This window comes from Haliaeetus leucocephalus, unplaced genomic scaffold (assembly GCF_000737465.1).
Source record: "Haliaeetus leucocephalus isolate CR32 unplaced genomic scaffold, Haliaeetus_leucocephalus-4.0 Scaffold848, whole genome shotgun sequence".
NCBI classification, from domain to species: Eukaryota; Metazoa; Chordata; class Aves; order Accipitriformes; family Accipitridae; genus Haliaeetus; species Haliaeetus leucocephalus.
In genome coordinates, this window is record NW_010973284.1 from 9,790,971 (window position 1) to 9,814,013 (window position 23,043).

Sequence of the window (23,043 nt, forward strand, 5' to 3'; positions counted from 1 at the left end):
TTTAGGAGGACAGACATAGGGTTCTTTTCATCCTTCACAAAATGGTTATCTGAGCACCTTCAGCAGCTGAAGGAAACAGAGAAAGCTTCCTTAAGTTCTCGCAGTTTCTCCCAAAATGGTTAAGGACTTTAGCATAAGGAATTACTAACAGCAAACTCCTAAATAAGCATGGATTTAAACTCTCAGACAATTACTTCACTATCATTGTGAACTCAGCATCTGGAAGCATGGTCTTGCATATGGGCTTTCACAAGCACATGAGCCACAGCAGATATGCTACTCTAAACCAAATTTTGAAAGCTTCATTTTCTTTGCGCAAGTCAAGCCAAACCTTTTATAAGATTTAAGAATTAAATTGAAAAGAAAAAAGCAACAACAACAACAAAGTTAAAATATTCAAACAATTTGAGCAAGACCTAGATAATGCTTGGTTGCTTGAGATGTTAGAACTATTGCGTTTTAAGCCTGCAGTTAGAACAACTGCTATACAACTGGTGGCCAGTACTGCAATCAAATATGTCTAACAGTGTAAGCCTACAGTCATAATGTATTTAGAACCTCAGTATTTCCAGCAAGCACATTAGCAGATGGGAATGTTGCACATTCAATGCGCTCTTATCCTAATGAGGCTTAGAGAAGAAAAATTTAACTTGCTTGCTCTCAGACACAGGAGGTAGAAAAAGTCTTGAACAAAAATAGCAGGGGTATAAATCTGACTTTCAAAGTTCAGTGTTTGATTTGCTAGCAACGAAGTAAAACAAAGCAACCAGAGAAGCAAGGGGGGGGGGAAGAATACTAGCTGTCTACAGCAAGTGAATGAAATCTAGGTCTCCTCAAACACCCTGTGTCCTGCTTAATGTTTCCCAAGTTCAGAGCATGACACTCTCCTTTCTGAAATAGTTTCAGCTGAAACACTGGCGTAGACATCACATCAAACATTTATATTTGCTGTTCAAACTTTCTTTCAAGGGAAGGGGCAGTCGTGAAGAGAATCACAAAAACATCTGGACTTGTGAAGGCTAGACCACTGCATGAACCTCAGACAGTTCAGTCTCACTCCAAGCATATTTGATTCTCATGTCCTCTAAGCTAATAATCTTCTATGAAGCAGTACTTCAAGCTCCATAGCCAAACGATCTTCTGAGCACTCAGTTCAGAAAGTTTATCCAGAATAACCTAGAGAGTGTCATTAATCTGAGATACATTAGGACAGATTTCCAGCCTCCCTGAAAACTGAGATTTGCATGTGGGACAAAGAGTTAAGGGGAAAACCAAGATAAGGACAAACAGTTGATTCAAATAAAATACAGAAGCTGCAACAAGACATTGCCCCTCACATGGCACGATTAACAGTTACAAAAGAGCAATTCTAAGAAGCTGTTTAATAGGCAAATATAAGTCAATGAGTACTAGTTGTGAGCAGCATGAAATCTTAACAGGGAGACTATTATTCACAGCTGTTTAATTCTGACTAATAAAGAAAAATGTATATGTATTTTTATGTTTCAAAGTAAGTCACTTTAGTCCCTTCTTACCCCAACCTGAAACATCACCTACTAGGAATGGCTGGGCCTGGAGCTGCCATTGTTTCTGTGGGTTCTTTCTGGGCTCTGTCTTTTCCTGGGTCTGCAGCAAGGTGAGATGGGATGGACAGCGGAAGCACAATAGCCACAGTTTTTCTCTCTCTCCTTCCTGTTCAACAAGGAAAGCTATCCCTCAGTTGGATAGACATCACACATCTTGACATCTTATTACACATATCAGTTCAGAGCAAGTTAAAAGTTTGCAGCACAGTGAGTGCAGAGTACTAAATATGAAAGCAATAAGCATACAGCTCTCTTGGACTTTTCTGAGCCTCCCTTCTCAAATATATGATTTTTCTTCATATTTCTCAATGAGGAAATTCAATCTTTTTGCAGTGGAAGGGTTTACAAAAGATCAAATTTTACTGTCTTACTCCTAACCAAACCAAGCCTGAGTCACAATGTAAAAGCAGAACAAAGACCAGTGCTTTTAAAACAGACCCAGGCAGGCCATTAGCTTACATTAGCTTGTCTCCCACCCTCCATATTAACATAACTCCAAAAGACACGGAGCAGTTGAACTATTTTTCATAACTAAGTTTACCACCCTATTGGTAGTATACGCAGCATTTATGATTAACTCCACAGATACCCTGCACTGGAAGCTATCCACAGGGTTAACTGTTTTCACATCAGTTAGAAGCCAAAATAGCATTAGGACAAAGAAAATCCATAATAGGTAATATTTAAAAGTTTTACTCCAGGACAAATTCTGGTCTTAGCTGTACCAACATCAATCCAGCACAACTCCAGTGTAGGTATGCTGATGCAGACGTACTCAGCTGTAATCAAAATATTTCCCTGAATTTTACTCACAGATTTCGTATCTCAAACCTACGTAACCTCCCCCCTACTTCTGCAGACTAAAGAAACCATCACCCAATACAGAAGGAGGCAGGCAACACCACACTTCAGTTATGACTGATATTAATTAGTAGAAGGGAGTTAACCGAGGGTCTCTTCCCCCCCATAAATACAACAACATATCCACTCTGCACTCAGCACCCTAGAGATACTCCCATGTCAGATCATGCACTCACAATAGATCCATTTCTTCATAGAAGTTTTAGAGAAGATGCAGAGAGAGCAGAAAGCATTTGGGGTGTCGTAAACAAAGCAAGTTACTGCCACTAGTTTGGGGGTTAGTAAATTGGAAATCTGAGTTCAAGCTTTGCTGTTAGTGTCAGGCAGCAGGCTCTCTTTCAAATTGTGCAGGCAGAAGACAGGTGCTATGTTGGAAGGCAGCATGTTCCCCCTATCAACCTAAGAGGAAAGGCTAGTAAACAAGATAAAATATAACTTTCACTTGGATTATTTTTACTTTTCTGCAAGATAGTAAATACCCCCATCTTTTAAGTGTTAAGGGGTTTTAAGTTATAAGAGTAATTCTTAGCCTTTCCCCTGCACTTCATGTATCATTATACATAAGCTGTAAACTTAATTTCATCAAGTATTGTGCTCACTATGGTGTGCCTTGGCTACAGCTCGTGTATTACACATAGCCAAATGGAGAGTTACTGGTTTCATGAAGTGCCCCCAACACAAAAGAATTTTTGATTTCTGGTTCAGTTTAATTGAAGGCCATACTCAGGTTCCAAAGGAAATCAGATTGGGCAGGATTCGCCCTGGGGTTCGATAATGCTGGTTGATCTCCACCCAAAAAACAGTTTTCAGCTCTATTTGTTTAGCTACGACTTTTCGCCTTCTCCTTCCTGGAAGCATTCCTGGTGTCTTTCCCCAAATAACTCAACTGTTTGTTTAGCTGAGAAACTCTCCTAGTAGCATGGAACAGTTTTTCTTCAGCTGGTGGATGACATCATCTTAATGCCTTTCACATGAGAAAAGAAGCACAAACCGCATCACTAACGCATGTAACACGTCCAGGTCATCTGCCTTGCTGGGTAATGGAAGGGGTCCCACACGTTAATCCTCATGTCGCACTAAGACCCTTAATACTTCCACTACACTTAGGAAAGGACCTGTTTACCCACTTTGGCTAGATGGTTGATTCCCACAAAAGTCTGACTCAGTGACCTGCCTCCCAACATGGCTACCATGTCCAATTAAGTAGAAGCCTTGTCACGAGGTGGGAGATAGAGAAGAAGGCAATGTTGTACCTGAGCCTATTGTATGTCCAACGGAGTCAAAGGAAAGAACCACTGAATCTGTAACACAAGAGTACAAGTTCATTTTCCCCTTTTTCTTAGCACCATTTCTTGCTGTAACATTTCTTGTTATTTTGCTTAAACAACTCCTTATGCTCCCTTCCACCAGGAAGCAGAACAACTTCTTCACCAGCCAGACAAACCAACAGGCATCCAGCAAAGGCAAAATGCTGGAGTATGCAACAGATCGTGATGTCATTACCCAACAAAGTAGCTACAATTTATTGAAAATAATTTCATTTTATTCCCAGTAAGCTTGGTTGACCTTTCCAAAACTGAATCATAAGATGCTTTTGACTGCTAGACTGGAGAGCTTTTCCTTATCAAATGTATTATCAATATTTTATCCCCACTTAAGGGACTCGCCTGTTACAATCAGCTCTTCCCTGACACTGTTTGCTAAGCCCAGTATTTTGTGCTCCTTGAAGTTCTCACTATGTTTTCCACATTTTTACTCACACTAGTGGCTCCCCAGCTAAGTGCATTTCAATTTATCAATATCCTTCACCTTTGCAGCATATGTGCCATGTATCAAGAAAATATAACCTCTCTACTTAATACCCTTTTATTTTGCCATCTGGGGATCACAATAGCGCTTTTATCCATGATCACAATGACAACTCTTGCTCACCAGTTAACCAGTTAACGCCCAATACTTTTAGTCACTGTTTCATATGATGGGGCACACTTTGCTTCAATTATGGTTCACAGTTCCTAGTTTTTATATGTGCAACTTGACATTTGGCCACGTAGAAACCCTTACTGCCTACTTGCACTTAGCTCACCCCATGATCCAGACCCCTTTATTAGTCATTAATTTTCTTCATATACCACTCTCCCAGCCTAGAACCTGTTTGCAAAATTTATCAGTAATAATTTGATATTCTGTTCCAAGTGGAGCTGCAATATGGTACCAGACTCAATGGTGGGGTTTTTTTCCAGCTTTATTCTTACTTGAAACAAACCAACACTTATTTTGGAAGTAAGCCTCCTGGTTTGCTATCCATTTTGATACCAATCCCAACTGAAGGAGAAACTCTACTGAATTCTACTCCACCACCAGTGGAGCAGAATTGGGCCCAGAACTTAAAGACAATTTGTCAATGGGTAAAACACAGCAAAGAACAAACCACCTTGATAGGATTAATATTTTTATGGAATGAGCAGCTTTAAACTGACAGCAATAGCAGAACTGCCTTTCATTTTCAGCTAAAGGAAAAGACTGAATCCCTTAAAGTCTCTCTTTCTAACTTGGATCTCAGATGTGATCAGCTGATCAGACACCCTTTGCAGCACCACAGCAGCTACCTTGGTGCAAGCCCTTAGCACAAGGTAAAAAGCCAAAGTACAATCAGTTTTAGCGTGCTGAAAAGAGGTTAAGCTCCCACTGCATCACCTTACATTTGGGCAGGCTACAGTCACAGACATTGACAGTTACCACATTTCAGCTGACAATAACTTTACATGGGACTGAGCCCTTGGCTTTTCTATACTGTGTATCATCCTCGTGCTTATTTTCCAATTCTTATAAATTCAATAAGAAAGTGCTAATTTTCAAAATAAACACAATAAAACTGTTCATTTAACTGGATTTAAAACAATTTTTAAAAAGCAGGTCTGTGCTGTCCCAGATCCAACACTATGGTAGTAACATGGAGGGGGGAGAAAGGTTATTACTAGTCTCAAAACTTATTCCAATAAAAATAAAAATCCATCTGGACTTAACAACTGTATTTCCTCTTTTGGGAATAAAATTCAGACATCTTTATATTATTCTAAATAGCAAGGGCTTTAATTCATTTTAACTGTGTTAAATTCATCTGCCATCAATTAATTCTGAAATATCTCTGTGGGGCTCTACTTTTAAAAAATTGTTGAGATTTTTATCAACATAAAGTATTGCTTTGTAGTTAATGCCAAATTTAAATGTTGTTCATTTTCCTGCAATATATTTTGCATTCAAACACTGCACATGAAATATTAGCACTTATCTAAGAACAGCTGAAAAGCATTGCAAGCACCAAATACCATTATTGCAGCCCACAAAAATAGTGTAACGTTTCATTCCCTTAACTGAGAACATTATCTTCCTCCTATAAACAAAAAAAAATTACAAGCAGAGTAAGCATGTGAGCTCCCTTTTCCAATCCAGTCCTCCATGTGACTATTAGTTTCACAGTTTCAACATCAAATTCACTGTGAATAACCTGTATTACAGTGAACTGCTCATCCGCCCCCACAAGTAATTTCACAAACCATGGATCTTTATTAAGACACTGTGTTTATTTCCGGCATTAAACACTTCAAAAGGGAAGAAGCTATAAACTTGAAAAGGCTGAGAAGATAATCACGTCACCTTTCTTCTACCCAATCAGCTATTCACATTCAGCCAAATTCAGAGCTACAGGTTATTTTTGTCTGAAGTTGATGGAGATAAGCATTTCTTTGAGGCAAGCCAGATTTATTTGCAAATACACTAAGTCCTGCTTCCACGAACATAAGAAGAAAAGTTTCTTTGCTTCTAGCTTCAAATCTCTTCAGTTGTCACTCAGTTCAAAATCCTCCCGGCTTTCTAGACTGTTTTTTCCAGAGACAAAGTGGCTGTTCAGTCTGTGCCCAGTGCCTTCGAACCCCCCCAAGCCCCTGAGTCCACTCTATCTTTCAAAGGCAATCTTCAAAGGCTCTGTCTTTCAAAACTTAATAAGACACAATGTAAAACATACCCAGTTACATGCACCCTTGCTTTAGGTGCCAACAAGTGTTTATGTCTGAAGTAGCAGTCCTGAACCTTTCAGCTACCTACTTCCATAAAATAGCTTAAATGTTTTTTTCTACTACCTTCTTAACTGAAGAGCAGCCTTTATGCCCAAATCATGAAATCTGACACCAGATAACTTGCCAATACGCACAGCTTAAGGCTGCACACACCACAATGCCAGCCTTTTACATCTGTTTTCATGTTAGCTACAATCATTTTTTCAGTGGCTACAGCAGTTTAAAAAAAGAAAAGAAAAAAAAAAACCCAAGATACAGCAAAATCCAAATGCAATTCTGGATCTGATCCAACCCATCAGAAGAGGCAAAGACAGCAGAAACACTCAAGTTATTCAGAAAGCACTCAGTGCCAGGAATAACAATGGCTGAGATCTCACTAGCCAGACTGCAAAGCTGCTTTGGGTCACTTGGTGTCAACTTTGGGTCAAAGCTGCATTGGGACCAACGCTCTGGGTCATTTCCCCCACCCACCCACCATCCAGATAAAGCATCAAAAATTGGACCAACACATGAATCTGCTCCATCATCCCCCAAAAAACAGTGCTGTACAGGGCTACCTGAATGTGCTCCATCACAGCCCTTTTGGAGAGTAGAAGAGTGCCATATGAGACCCCTCTTCCAGGAGAGCTCACCGCAATGGAACAAACACAAGGATCCCATTTGGTTCAGGAACCAGGAACTACAAGACAGACTGTGCAGAGATGCTCAATCCTGCTCTGGGAAAAATTTAAACTCTGTTCCAACAATGCTCCATACTAGATGTAGAGCTGAACTTGCCTTTGAAGGAACACAACTGGATTTGCACAGTCATGTCCTGAAGCAAAAATCCTGCAAATCTGAGGTGGCTACATTCGTTGCTGCACTTAAACCACAGTCTAGATAAGCCACCCAGGTGTGAGGATTGATTGTATTTCAAGGCAAGGGATGCACTTCAAGTGTCGGTAACCCCTTATCTCTTCACATGCACATACCCCTTTCCACTCTAGTGTCCCCCATCTTAGGTCTCCTGCAAATCCTGCTGTTTGTTTTGTTAACCGTGAGCTTTCTCAGGGCCTGGATAACTCTGCGCCACACTCCCCTGTCCCCAACACAGGTAAATTAAATTACTCATCTTGCTGCATATATTGTGCACCTTAGGTCTATGCATCTCTGGACAAGCGGTAACTATTTAACTGCTGTTCCTTACAGATTACCGTATCTTTTCCACTATTCTAGTCTCTGAACAGAAAAATAAATGAAGATTTGTGTCTTCATAAAGGAGCAATGATCCTGACCAACAAACTGCAGATTTTTAAGAGACAGAGAGAAACAAGGCCATGTTGGAAAACATCTAAAGTTTCATACTGCCAAGAGAGAGAGATGGACACCATAGGATAAACATTTAATATCATGCATGGGTACTGCACACAAGAGATGTGTGGAAACAGCTCTTAAAGCCCAATTATGTCAAGTTCCTGAAATCATGTAAGAGCAAATACATGGACCAACTTCCAATGCAACTACTGCCCTTGCTTTGATTTCATCATCGATGAAAATGCAATATACAAACTGAAAATAAGCAGTGGCAACACAGAATGAGAACAGCAAATATAATCCACATTTAATCAAGAACTATATAACATGTATGTTTATTATATGCTGTTTCAGAATTTCAGTTAAGACTTTTACAGTAAGTCCCTCTAAGAAGCCACTAACTTTTTTTGCTTTTTACAGATTCTCCCTGCAAAGATTTATAGATATTTGTCTCATCCTACTGGAAACCAAAGCAGCTGAACCAATAACTTCTCTTAGCCTTTAAAAAAAAAAAAACCACAACCAAAAAAACAACAACAAAACACCAAAAAAAAACCCAACCAAAAAACCCCAAACCAGACTTTAGCAATAAACCAACTTCCCCAGGAAAAAAAAATTTTAAAAAATAAAATCGGTTAAAAAAAAATAAATGATTGTGTGCTGCTTTGGAAGTTTCCTGAGAAACCACAAAGCATCAGTCCCACAGGAGTTATAAGCGTTTAATAATAAAGGCTTAACACAGCCTTGATACCATATACCATTACAGTAATGCGCTCCACAGACCAAGCCAAACAGGGAATACAATAATACATTGCAACATAAGGCTGTAATTTGGCACATCCCCATGCAAAGACTCAAGCTCTGAGGTCTGTATTGCTTTCTTATATGCATGATCACTGTTAAGTTTCTCATTCCATACCCCTGATCTCCAGATACTCCGATGGACTCCTGCAGAACTGCAACCTATATTCAATAACATTCAATATAATTTCCACCTCCGGAGCTTGATCGGAGACCAGATATCCTGCAGAGTTCCATCACCTGGACTGGGGACAGCAACTGCAGTAACAACATTAAAGAATATAATTGTGATTCAGAGTCAGAATGAACAGGAAGATTTTAGGTGCTGCTTTTTTACCACAGAATTAGAAGGCCATCCATGAAGAAAAGGGTCTGTGATTCAGCTGTCTCCCTTTTCCAGCTGAGTACTGAAAAGGATAGCATCAAACATCCCAATAGCCATCAAAATTTATTTCCTGTTTGAGATCAATATTCTATAACATGACATATAACAGAGAAGGAACACCTAATGTGCAAAACTCTTCATAACTTAGTGATGAAAAGGCCAATAATAACAAAAACTATCCTTACGTTTCATCTAGTCAGAAAATGAAGCTCACAAAAGCAGTGCCACTTTCAGAAAACACACTACTGTCGGGATTCATTTGGCAAGATCTGTCTCAGAACATCCCCTGCCCCAAAGAAAAAATATTTGGAAAAAACCCCACTTTTACTACAACTATGCAACATTCTGGATGATTCTTATATCCAAGGAATTGAAGAGAACTAAATAATTTCAGTCCTATTTCACAGAGATCTCGCTTAGATACCTAAAGCATCAACATCCTTCCTCAGATTTGGTGAAACACAAGAACAACTGCCCGCACTTATAAATTAGTTGACAGGGCACCCTTCACTTCCTAATGCTTTGTTTTACTTGCTGAAGACAGATTTAGGGAAGGGCTAAATAATTTATTCAGTCTAATGACAAATACCGTCCTACTAATTTATTAAGTATCCTACTTTTGCATTAATGTTGTGTTTCCACCCACTGCTCGGTTTATTCTGCTTTACTAAGCTCTTCCTTCTATAGTACAATTCATTTTCCTACTTCTCTACCTTTTTCTGAGTGTGAGATGACTCTGTGTTAAGAGCACTGGTCACAAGGACATCTTCTGCACCACAGCCTCAAGGATCTCTGAGTTACTCAAATTCTTTATTCAAAACTCAAGGCACTAATTATGACATCTCCTACATGCACCACTTCACACAGCATCAGTGAAGGTCAAAGGAAACATATGGAAGACACTCCTACTAGTAATCTCAACCCCTGCATACATACTCTGTGAAAAACAATCACTAGTGTTCCCATGCTTAGATGCCACAAGAAATTACAATCTCAAGTGTATTGTTTGAGCAGCTTTATTCTAACATTTTCAATATCTAAGATGAGGCATATATAAAGACAACGCACACAGCACAGGCATACTTCCTAATCACAGATGTGCAAGCTAACAGCAGTAAATAACAGGGACTGCAAGTTTTGGCAAGCAAACCATATGAAGAGTTTCAGTTCAGTGCTGTCTGCAACTGACAGGAAACCCAGGTTCAAAGTTCAAACTTATTCCCTTTATGGGAAGGGAAAAGTCATTCAGCAACAGGACACATCTTCAGCAACGGGAAACATCTGATTGTAAAGAACACTTCCAATATGCTCTGGATTTTGTACTTTAATAAATGGTCTTAAAACAAGGCTGCACTACAGTGTTTCTGTTGCACTAGATTTGAATACCTGTCCTGTGTGCCACCTGGCTATATTTGTATCAGTACAGAGATGGGGGAACAGGCTGGTGCTCGTTTCATATAAATGTACCTGTGGGGGAAGATTCATCCTCATGTGAGAATGTATATCATTGTAAAATATCATAAGAATGGAAAAAAGTTCATTCTGATCTAAATGTTAATTCACTTATGCATTGTACAAAGTTGATGAGTTTCTGCATTGTTGCTCTAGCCAGCATCTCTTTAAATACTACCCTCATTTATACAGTACTAACTTTTTGAGTATACAGTACTAAAGTAGGCCAAGCAGTTTTCTCTCCATTTCTGTATTGGCTTTGTGTGGCAAGGTTTTGGGAGCGGGGGGGTTACAGGGGTGGCTTCTGTAAGAAGCTGCTGGAAGCTTCCCCTGTGTCCGACAGAGCCAATACCAGCCGGCTCTAAGATGGACCCGCCGCCAGCCAAGGCTGAGCCAATCAGCGATAGTGGTAACGCCTCTGGGATAACATTTTTAAGAAGGAAAAAAAGTTGCAGGACAGAGACAGAAACAGCAGCTGGAGAGAGAGTGAGAACATGTAAGAGAAACAACCCTGCAGACCCCCAGGTCAGTGAGGAAGGAGGGGGAGGAGATGCTCCAGGCACCAGAGCAGAGATTCACCTGCAGCCCGTGGGGAAGACCCTGGTGAGGCAGGCTGTCCCCCTGCAGTCCATGGAAGTCCATGGTGGAGCAGATATCCACCTGCAGCTCGTGGAGGACCCCACGCCGGAGCAGGTGGATGCCTGAAGGAGGCTGTGACCCTGTGGGAAGCCCGCGCTGGAGGAGCCCACAGAGCAGGTTTTCTGGCAGGACTTGTTACCCCATGAGGGACCCACGCTGGAGCAGGGGAAGAGTGTGATGAGTCCTGCCCCTGAGGAGGATGAGGCAGCAGAAACAATATGCGATGAACTGACCGTAAACCCTGTTCCCTGTCCCCCTGCACCGCTGGGGGTGGTAGGTAGAGAATCCAGGAGTGAAGTTGTGCCCGAGAAGAAGGGAGGGGTGGAGGAAAGGTGTTCTGAGATTTGGGTTTATTTCTCATTGCCCTAATCTGGTTGATTTGTAATAAATTGAGTTCATTTTCCCCAAGCTGAGTCTGTTTTGCCCGTGACAGTAATTGGTGAGTGATCTCTCCTGTCCTTATCTCGACCATGAGCCCTTTGTTATATTTTCTCTCCCCTGTCCAGAAGGAGGAGGGGAAAGCGATAGAACAGCTTTGGTGGGCACCTGGCGGTCAACCAGGTTCAACCGGCCACAACAGCACACCCTTTTCTTGACAGACGACTTCAGAGCCAAGGTTAGAGTTGAACCCAAATTCCTTGGCCATCCATCCACTCTGCCCGGACATCAGGTCCCTTTTCTGCTTCAGCCTCCAGCCAGCCAGTTTCCACACCGAGAAACTTGACACAGAGCGATGAGGCTCACACACAAGCTCTGCCCTGGGGAGCGCAGACACAGCTGGTTCAGAGCTCATCTCCGCAAACTCATGGCCAAACTAGAACACAGCCAATATGGGTAATCTTGCTATAACCTGTGCAACCCTGAACAAGTCCTTTGCTTAAATTAAGCGTTTCTCATCTGTAAAAATAAACAATCTGCTTTTTTCCAAAGACCCTTGGAAAAAAGGCTTGAGAGCTAGGAACGGATATAGTGAAATATTATCATGTCTCAATTTTACGTGGCATCAAGATCTACTGATTACATTGTACACAGCAAAGTTATTAGAATCATAGAATCACTTAGGTTGGAAAAGACCTTTAAGATCGAGTCCAAGTGTCAACCATGCCCACTAAACCATGTCTTGAAGTGCCTTGTCTACGTGCTTTTTGAATACCTCCAGGGATGGTGACTCAACCACCTCCCTGGGCAGCCTGTTCCAATACCTGACAACCCTTTCAGTAAAGAAATTTTTCCTAATATCCAACCTAAACCTCCCTTGCTGCAACTTGAGGCCATTTCCTCTCATCCTGTCTCCAGCCACCTGGCAGAAGAGACCAGCACCCACCTCACTACAACCCCCCTTCACGTAGCTGTAGAGAGCGATAAGGTCTCCCCTCAGACTCCTCTTCTCTAGACTAAACAGCCCCAGTTCCCTCACCCGCTCCTCATAAGACTTGTGCTCCAGGCCCCTCACCAACGTGGCTGCCCTTCTCTGGACACACTCCAGCACCTCAGTGTCTTTCCTGTAGTGAGGGGCCCAAAACTGAACACAGGACTCGAGGTGCAGCCTCACCAGTGCCGAGTACAGGGGAACAACCACCTCCCTGCTCCTGCTGGCCACACTATTTCTGATACAGGCCAGGATGCCCTTGGCCTTCTTGGCCACCGCGGCACACTGCTGGCTCATATTCAGCCGGCTGTTGACCAGCACCCCCAGGTCCTTTTCTGCCGGGCAGCTTTCCAGCCACTCTTCCCCAAGCCTGTAGCGCTGCATGGGGTTGCTGTGACCCAAGTGCAGGACCCGGCACTTGGCCTTGTTGAACCTCATACAATTGGCCTCAGTCCATCGATCCAGCCTGTCCAGATCCCTCTGTAGAGCCTCCCTACCCTCGAGCAGATCGACCCTGCCTCCCAACTTGGTGTCGCCTGTAAACTTGCTGAGAGTGCACTCGATCCCCTCATCCAAATCATCGATAAAGAGATTAAACAGAACCGGGCCCAACACCGAGCCCTGGGGAACACCACTTGTGACCTGCCACCAACTGGATTTCACCCCATTCACCACAATCCTCTGGGCTCGTCCATCCAGCCAGTTTTTCAACCAGTGAAGAGTACACTTGTCCAAGCCATGAGACACCAGCTTCTCAAGGAGTATGCCATGAGAGACAGTGTCAAAGGTCTTGCTGAAGTCAACATAGACAACACCCACAGCCTTTCCCTCATCCACTAGGCGGGTCACCTGGTCACAGAAGGAGATCAGGTTGGTCAAGCAGGACCTGCCTTTTGTAAACCCATGCTGGCTGGCCTCATCCCCTATTTGTCCTGGACTTGCCACATGAGTGCTCTCAAGATGAACTGTTCCATAATCTTCCCCAGTACCGAGGTCAAGCTGACAGGCCTGTAGTTCCCCGGATCCTCCCTCCGACCCTTCTTGTAAATGGGAGTCACACTGGCAAGCCTCCAGTCCTCTGGGACCTCCCCTGTTGACCAGGATCACTGACAGATGATGGAGAGTGTCTTGGCAAGCACCTCTGCCAGTTCCCTCAGTATTCTTGGATGGATCCCGTCTGGTCCCATAGATTTGTGAGTATCCAGGTGGCATAGTAGGTCACTAACTATTTCCTCCTGGATTAAGAGGGGTATATTCTGCTCTTCATCCTCGCCTTCCAGCTCAGGGGGCAGAGTACCCTGAGGATAACTGGTCTCTCTATTAAAGACTGAGGCAAAGAAGGCATTGAGTACCTCGGCCTTTTCCTCATCCCTGGTGGCAATGTTCCCTTCTGTATCCATTAAAGGATAGATATTCTCCTTGGCTTGCTTTTTACTGTTAACATATTTGTAAAAACATGTTTTATTGTCTCTTACAATAGTGGGCAGATTGAGTTCTAGCTAAGCTTTTGCCATTCTAATTTCCTCTCTGCATGACCTAACAAGAGCCCTCTACTCCTCCTGAGTTGCCTGCCCTTTCTTCCAGAGATGATAAACTCTCCTTTTTTTCTTGACTCGTAGCAAAAGCTCCCTGTTAGCCAGGCCGGTCGTCCTCCTCAGCGGTTCGTCTTGCAGCACATGGGAATAGCCTGATCCTGAGCCATTAAGATTTCCTTCTTAAAGAATGTCCATCCCTCCTGGACCCCTTCACCCTTCGCTATCAGCTCTCAATTTCCTGTCATTTAATTGAAATGACAACTCTATTAGCAATACAGAACTTGAAAGATGTAGTAATATTTCTTTAATGAATTTTTATTAATTTCATGGAACCTAACCAACTTCTACACTTGCTGTTGTGCGCATTGCTCCTTTTCCATCAGGACATTCGTAATGAAGTGGCAAATTAACTAAGCAAGAAACAACACTCATGTTCTGAACAGATGTATTTTTAAAATGTTCTGAGCATGCCAATTTTCTTTATTCTGCAGTGAATGAACTGAATGAAAAGACGTAGTGTCCTGCGCCAGCTGGCAAATGCTTCAGAAGGATATTACATTACTGTTGTCTTCAGCAGCGCCCAAATAACCGTTTGGTAGCAGGAAGGGCTGGTATGTGTTGCTCATAAGATCAGTATTTATTTGGATCTACTACATAACTTCACAGTGCCATGATTGACAAAACTCTGGGCACAAGGACACAGTGCTTCACTCCGAGCATCCAGTAAAGCGTAGCCCTTTGGTGTCCATCCTCTCCCTATTCCAGGGGAAGGCCAACAGCACTGGCCTCTTAGGTTGCTTTTTCCAGAAGAGATGGAAAAACAGTCTCCAAATACAAAGGAGAAGGGGAGGTCAAGGTGCTGCAGAAGTTCAGTGAAAATATATTGGTTTGAGGATCACAATTGTAGAGAAGGTACAGATCTACCATCAAGTCACAAAACCAAACAGACCAAACTGTACCAATAAAGCCAGTATCCAAGAAGTTTTTCTCTTGACAGAGAGAAATCCTTTAATTAATCCCAAACAGATTCTCAGTATTTTAAGGGGCTCGTGTCCTCCTAAGCCAAGTCTCATATTTTGGTTTCAATTATTATTGTAGCACTAAGTCGGTCATATATCCAAATTCCACAGTGGAACATGCAATAAATTACAAAACAGTAAAACTTCTCTCTTCTAAACTTACAATCCATGTGGCAAGACAGAAAATGGATATTGGCAGTTGCAGAATTACACAGGAACAAATGCAAAGATGTGGGTCAGTAAGATAGTACCAGCTCAATTCAAGAACATTTTCTTGAGCATCAATGGTAGTACCAGTCTTTAATCAAAGCAATATGAAGTAAACCCATATATTGTTTCTGAATAAAAGATTCACTCTTTTCATCAAGAAATACATTATTTGTGCACTCAAATGTAAGACATTTGCTTTAGGTTCAGAATATGTATATTCTTCTCAATGTATATCTCCAGCTAATACTTCAAAATTATTAATTCTTTAAAACATATATTTTAAAAGGGTCACTACTAGCGTTTCCTAGATAATCTCAGTAACAAAACAACACTGCAGCTGTCTTTATAATTAAAATTAATGGCAAACTTGTACACTGGATATATCAGGGGGCACAGGGGAAATTGTATTTAGACTTACCTGTGTATGACTGTTGGATCTAACTATTAGAAATATTTAGAGGATAGACCAATTTAACCACTGACATGACTTAAGACAGAAAACTACTGAATCAACAGTAAATTTCATTATTGTGTGGAATGTGTCTAATAATCATTAGTATAGCCATTATTTAGTTCAAACAAGAATACTAGACAGGAAGGTTACAGATCACAACTAAAAAAAAATTATTTTTTTTTAAAGTATTTTTAAGTAAAGCACCTAACAACACTCATTTAGACATAAACCCTTGAAAATACTCTAATACATCATTTGCAAACTAAGGGCTAGACTCAATATAATATTTTGTTGATGCAAAACAGATGTAAACAAAAATTAATTGGCCAATGCTCTCTGGTTGATTTCAATCACACTTCAAAAGCTGCAAATTGTTCTTAAAGAAAGTATTTCCTAAAGTATTTTTAACTTAATAATATTTATTTCAATAATTAGAAAAATGTAAGGAGTATACTCACTTCAGTTTTCTTGGTTAGTGCTCACGCATGTAATTTTCACATAACTTTTGGAATACCAAGCAATTTCCATATCAAAAACCCCTCAAAACTTTCTAACATTATCAATCTTTATTACATACTTGCAGCTTGAAACTACAAAGAAAGCAAAATACCCTTAAATTTGTCCTTTAAAAAGTTCAGTTTCAAACTAAAGACAAATAAGCTAAAATTTCTTGATCCCATAAGTGTACAGCACTGGCACAAGGAAAATGAATTCTGTAATTTCATAGTGCAAACATATGTTGTTACCTTAGATATTATAAAATACAAAGCATTCATAATAAGAAATAAATAGCTTTACTTTTCTGGTATTTTTATTAAATATGGACATGGGCTTTTAACCTTAACAAAGCACAGTCTAGGAACTGTATTAGTGACAGTGTCTTAAACTTACATATACTCACACAACTGTCAGAGAGCTCTGGAAGGCTGCTACACATTATCTTTGTTTTACATAAATAAAGATACCTACATGCAGTTAATGGCAGTTAGGACAAGAACTACTTTAACAGCCTGGTCTTGGTATTATGCCTACTGCAGCCATTCAACCTTTTTTTTTTTTTTTCCTCCCTCTCCCTGGTATGGAAAAAACTTTTTCTGTGTGTTGGCTTTTCCGAGCTAGCTCTCAGAAGCCTCTCCCTTCCTCAAAAGAAGAAATATAAATACTTCCATCAGGAAACTCACATTCTTGAGTTTGTTTGAAAATTATCTACTACTTATGATATTAAGCCAGTGGTCAGAAGCCTCCCAAAACCTTAAAGCACACAACATCTGGCCCAGCTGCCACCAGAATAACTGCCAACAAGTTAATATGTACAGCTTTATAGTGACACTTCTCATCTCTTCTTCTGTGTCTGCCCGGAACACAAACAAATGACAGGAAGGAGTAAGATTCAAGAAAAGTGTATGAGCATAAAACACCTTCTGAAAACAAGTGCTTTATAGGCATCTTCTCTAGAAAATGGCAATATTCTACTTTCTTTTGCGTTACAAAGACCCAGACCATTTATTAACACGAAAGGTGATACCAAACAGAAAGTCTGTTGGATACATTTTTCACTCTTTTTTTTTTTTTTTTGCAGTCTGGGGCTAGGGGGAAGTTTGAGGGTTTTTTGTTTGTTTTTTTAATGGCATCGCCATAACTGATTCCAAATCTGAAGACATTTCTGGCCCATCAAATCCTAAAACTCATTAAGATTCCAAAACGTGCACTGAAGTTTGGATTTAAGAGGTCCTACACAGTACGTGATTTTATAGGTAGTAGATATATACAGACAGATACCAAGCATATGTTTTCAAAGCCAAATATCTTGAAGAACAGCTTTTATGCCTTCAGCTTGTCTTCATCTTCCAGCCACACCAACCGGTCTACAAAAGGCATTACATCTACGCAAGTCTTCCATTGTCCTAAACCAAACAAACATTGACACATGCAAAGCTGAAATAAAGATGTCCCAGAAGTCATCTGTGCATCCTAGAAGGATGCCAAGAACAAGTGCTATTCTGTTCCCAGACTATGAAAGCTCCTATACTCAGAGAAAAAAAAAAAAAAAACCAAAACAAAAAGCCCCCAAAACAAAAACACAAAACCACAGTAATTTTGAACAGTGCATATACAGATTCTCATTTCCTATTATTTTGTTTTACAGAAGTGTTTGATTTTTAAAAAAAAAAAAAAGGTTCATTAAAACATAAGAAAAATAATTCAGAGATGGACTAAATACTGTCAGTAGTGCCTCGTTTGCATGTGTAGGAATTGCAGGACAATGAAAAACATATTCAAATAGCAGCAGCAGAAGTGGAAGTTGATCATCACACCACCCAGCCCCTGGACAAATATAGCTGGAGACGATCTAAAGAAAAAGTGTTCCTCCTATCACACCACATAATAAAAATACAATGAATCCCTTTAAATTAGCACTTGGCAGAGAACCAAGCCAGTGAGAAAACAAACTTCAAGGCACCCAGAAGGTTAAATACCAAGAAACATTGGTTCCAGTCTAGGATCAATGGAATCAAACTGCTAAGCACCTAACCAAATTGTTTCACAAAGCAAGCAAGCTTTCTTTAAAAAAATAACTCACAGTGCAGTTTCCAAGTCAGCAGTGGCTAAAAGCACAACCAAGCTGCCACTCCCGCCTGGCAGGAAAGGACTTAAAGAGGCTAGTCTCACCTCCAGCTACCAGAACAAATTGTATTTAAAAGATCCTTGTCTGTCAGAAATGAAGCTTACAGTGATACAAAGTTCATGTGCAAAACTGAAATAGGCAGTAAATTACCAGAGAACTGCAGGCAGATGAGCAGTGTGACCAGGCTCATCTGCTATACTGCATCTGAAAATCTTAGGTGATCCTATTTGGGAAAGCCACAAAGTTTCCTGCATGTTTGCAACAAGCAAACTTAATAGATAACATTATTATTATATGCTGGAACAATATTGAAGGGAAGAAACTAAAATTTTACAAGTTCAGTAGAAAGGTAATTATTGATATGACTCCTCTTGTTTGGTCACACACATTCACACACATTTTTCTCAGATGTGCCACAATGCAATGTACAATGATCTATGTTGTTCAGTTATGCCTCTGAAACGCCCATATTAGCTTTGCTCTTTTGAGTGGTCACATAAACTTTCAGTGGACTGGCAGGCCCTCAGGGAAAAAAAAAAACCAAACCAAACCAAACTACCCCAAAACCAGAAAGCAAAAACCAACCCAGATAAATGGACTACTTTAATCAAAATATCAAGACAATGGAACAGCTTGCTTAAGAATAGTAATCCAGCAGTACCAGCATCACTGAAACATCAAATGGTTTTGATGAAGATCATGTGAAACTGCCAACGCTATTTCATCAAAAGCTGGAACTTCAGAAATTTGAGAGCTGCCAAGAGCAACTCCCATTCTTAAATTAATTCTATTTCCACAAATAAAACCCACTGTAATCTCAGAAAGACAAACCTTCCACAGCACTCCACAACAGACCCCATTCCTTATTAGCATTTCAGCACCTGCTGAAGCATGCTCCCAGCCAGGATTTCACAGGCTCACTGGGATTCACAAATTTTAGAGTTTCACCATTTCTGGATTACTCCACTAGCAGAACTCCTTGTAAAAGGCAACAGTCATTTTATTAACCTTATTCTAAAACAGCTGCCTCATCTAACACAACTTCATTTGACTGGCAAAAAAACCCAACAGCTTGATGTTGGCAGGTCTGGGATCAATTCAGAAATAGAAAATGGCCTCTTCTTGGTTTCTGACAAGCCATCAATGTAGGCAACTTCTTGGCCATAAGTTTGACTGTGAAATTGCCTGCACAACTGAACAGATGATAGGGAAAGAGAGGAGAGGATTAAGTCAAGGGAGACAGCAACAAGTAGGGCATTCTAAGAAAAAAGAATATTGCAGAAGCCTGAGACACCTGTTCACAAAACACAAAGGACTGCTGATCATTCAGAGAAAACAAACTCTATGTTTCTAAATATCTTAAGCTGTTGGTTCTTAAAGTCAGGGTTTGGTCATGGGGGAAGGGGTTCTTTTGGTTTCGTGAGGTTTTTAAACTCTAATAAAAAAGCATCTTTCTCAGGCTGGATAACCTTGACATTCTTTCTAAACCATACTAAAACAAACATGCCCACTAATTCTCCCAAACCAAATCAACTAATGGCAGCACTAACCATAATAGATGCTATTCAATGTGATACACTAACCCCAGCACCTCAAGGCCAAGGACTCCATATGGAGAAATGTGAGCCAAAAGCAGGATTTAGGGCCAACTTCAAAATTGCACATATGGAAGAGAACTGCAACCACCTTAAGATCCTCACTGCATCCAAGCAGGCAGTTATCACCAGCTCCAGGCCCACAGACACTTGAGAGAAGGAAATGAGATTTATCAGTTGCAGCAGACCACTTTCCCACAGCTGGTTTTAATTAAGCTAATTTGGTGGTAGTGACTAACAGCAAGCAGAGCCCTCTCAAATCACTTTGCCAGTATTTTTGCCAGCACTTCACCATCTGTGCTGACCAGGAACACTGGATACTAACTAGGATGTTATTCTGCAGTTCTGTCTGGGGTACAGCGTTTAAGAGTGGTGTATCCAGTCCCCTTAAACATCAGCTGGTACAGCTACTGCTTACAGGTAACCAGGTGTGGGGAGAAGATGCAGAACTTGAAGAAAGGTACCGGACAAACTCCACTGAGAAAACCACTCCTGAAAAGGCAGCTGGATCACTTGCCAGAATCCCATCATACCTTGGCCATACCTAAGGCTACATGATACTTATTAATGACCATGTGGATATTGAACAGATTTTGGAGCTGTAAGAAACAGAACAGTCTATATAATTCCTAGGCTAGCTGTGCAGTCAGCTCCTCTAGGCCAGTTTTTCTTTCGTGGATTCATACAGGATAGGATAGCTTTACCATGAAGAAATACTTTGGGTTACACCATGATCTCAGAACAATCCAGGGCATGGCTAGACTGTGCAAATTTAAGGCCCATTTCCAGGCACACATAAGGGGATGGAAATGGGTCTAGCAAGGGAGTCATTTTAATGACATCTACTAGATGGAAGTTTTTCTAAGATAAATCTGTGTCCAGCAATCAGAATCAGAGAGACTAATGGCATCAGAACCAGCATTGGTACATAAGACTGACACACATAAGGAACAGATGTATCAGTAAATGTAAGTTAAGAACACACCAAAAGAAAGTATAGCCTTCTACAGGAACATTTAGCACTTATCCAGACCTGGCCTGTCTGGTTCACTCAAGGTATGTATGACTTTCAGATACAAAAATCTCTAGTTCAGATTAAAACACACAACCTAGCCAGCTCACCACAAATGCAGGCTGAGGTATTAGGACTACTGATGCTTAAGCCAGGGAAGTCACAGAACCAAGTCTTAAGTCACAACCAAGGCAAATTGCAGGATCATAAGTCCAGGCTTCAGGAGAGCAGAATTTAGCCTTTTCAGGGACCTGCTTCAGAGAAACCTATAGGGTATGGGCCTAGAGAGAAGACAGGTGCAGGAGAGTTGGTTGATTTTGAAAGATAACCTCCTCCAAGGTCAAGAATCATCCAGCCCAACATGCAGGAAATTAAGCAAAGGCACCAGGAGACCTGCATGGATGAACAAGGAGCTTGTAACAAAACTTAAACATAAAAAGAAAGCATACAAGAGGTGGGAGCAGGGTCAGGTGAGCTAGAATGAATATAAAGACACTGTCCTAGCATGCAAAAACAGGCTTAGGAAGGTCAAAGCCTGCCTGGACTTGAAAGTGGTGAGGAAGATGAAAGGCCACAAGAAGTGCTTCTACAGGTAATTTAGCAGCAAAAGGAAGACTAGGGAAAATGTGGGCCTTCTGCTGACAAAATATATGGGAAAGGCCTGGAGAAATGGGCAGACAGATCTCATGAAGTTCAGCAAAGGGAAATGCAAAGTCCTGCTCCTGGGAAGGAATAACTTTATGCCGTACAGGCTGGGTGCCAAACTACTGGAAAACAGCTTTGCAGAGAAGGACTTGGGAGTCCTGGTAGAGCAACTGAACTGTGTCAGCAATATGCCCTCGCAGCAAAGGTGGCCAACAGCATCCCGGGCTGCATTAGGCAGAGGGCTGCCATCAGGGCGATGGAGGGGATTCTTCATCTCTGCTCAGCACTGGGGAGGCACTGCTGGAGGGCTGGGTCCAGTGCTGGGCTCCCTGCTACAAGAGAGACATGTTGGAGCAAGTCCAGCAAACTAAGATGATTAAAGGATTGGAGCATCTGCCATGAGAGGCTGAGCGAGCTGGGATTGTTTAGCCTTGAGCTGAGAAGGCTCAGAAGGATCTTAGTAATATAACCTGATGGAAAGGAATAAAGAAGGCAGAGATCGACTCTTCTCAGAGGTGCCTAGGGAAAGGACAAGAGGCAATAGGAACAAACTGAAAAGCAGGAAATTCTATTTAAACATAAGAAAAAAAAACAATTGTACTATGAGGATGAATAAGATCTCGAGAGGTGCCTTCTAGTCTCAACTGTTTTGTGATTCTGTGAAACACCTTTGCTCTAAATCAGCATTGCTCTCAGGGTTTTAGTGCAAGAACTTCCCCTCATGTTAGACTGATTCAGAACGAATTAAATGCAGAGGAGTCAGCTGCAAAAAAGACAAACATTCCAGTCTGCCGGTATTGCTATGCCAGGCAAAATGTCTTAACGCATTTCAAAGCGAGAACTGAATTTATCCTGAGTTGAGCACGGGATAAATCTAATAACTATAAGGTTAGGGTTCACTTACAAAGAATTTCCTTCCCAGGATAATGAAATGTATTCTTATGGCTAATATTTGAGTCCAGGAGTGAAAATCCAAGAATAATCCTGTTGAGGTCATGACTATTACCCATAATAAACTGTTCTTTACTACTGGCTCTCACAAGAAGAGCAGCCACTTAAATACAACAGCGTGCAAACTGGAGTGTTCTGGCCAGACATTATCCAAGCTGGCTCGCAGGATCCAGGCACTTTCTCTGCAGTTGTTCAATATACCCAGCGTGACTGAAGTGTCCTGCACTGACAACTTCCCCCATCAAATTTCACCCATCAGAAGATTTCAAGCAGATGGATTATTAATGCCGCACATTCTGCTAGTGAAAATTTAAACAGCGGTGCCACAGAAGGCAAGGCTTCATAACACAGCCCCAAACAGCCCCTGAACCCATTCCCCCATGTCTCTTCCTCTGAGCCATCACAAGGACTCCCCTGGTTGAAAGGTCACACTGGCAAAATGCCTTTCCCTTTTGGTCTTCTGCTGTTTTAGAATAGGCTAGCATTGTTTGCCATGCAGTGGAACAGAAAAAGCTGGCTCAATGTAAGCAGTAG

General features: G+C 41.3%; 1 protein-coding gene across 6 annotated transcripts in view; it reads right to left on the bottom strand.

Annotated features, from left to right (window-relative positions):
- Nucleotides 1-23,043, bottom strand: part of ST3GAL3 (ST3 beta-galactoside alpha-2,3-sialyltransferase 3) — a 192,736-nt gene that overhangs the window by 148,027 nt on the left and 21,666 nt on the right. For 2 of the 6 annotated variants that reach the window (XM_010582504.1, XM_010582503.1), the window contains exons 2-3: nucleotides 3,701-3,748; nucleotides 1,558-1,692 (exon numbers count right to left, since the gene is read on the bottom strand). The exons of 2 other annotated variants lie outside the window; for them this stretch is intronic. In XM_010582504.1, coding sequence (XP_010580806.1) covers nucleotides 1,558-1,692; nucleotides 3,701-3,748 — 183 coding nt within the window. The remainder of the gene's footprint in view (nucleotides 1-1,557; nucleotides 1,693-3,700; nucleotides 3,749-23,043) is intronic. 2 more of the 6 variants (XM_010582508.1, XM_010582506.1) reach the window with 1 other exon arrangement.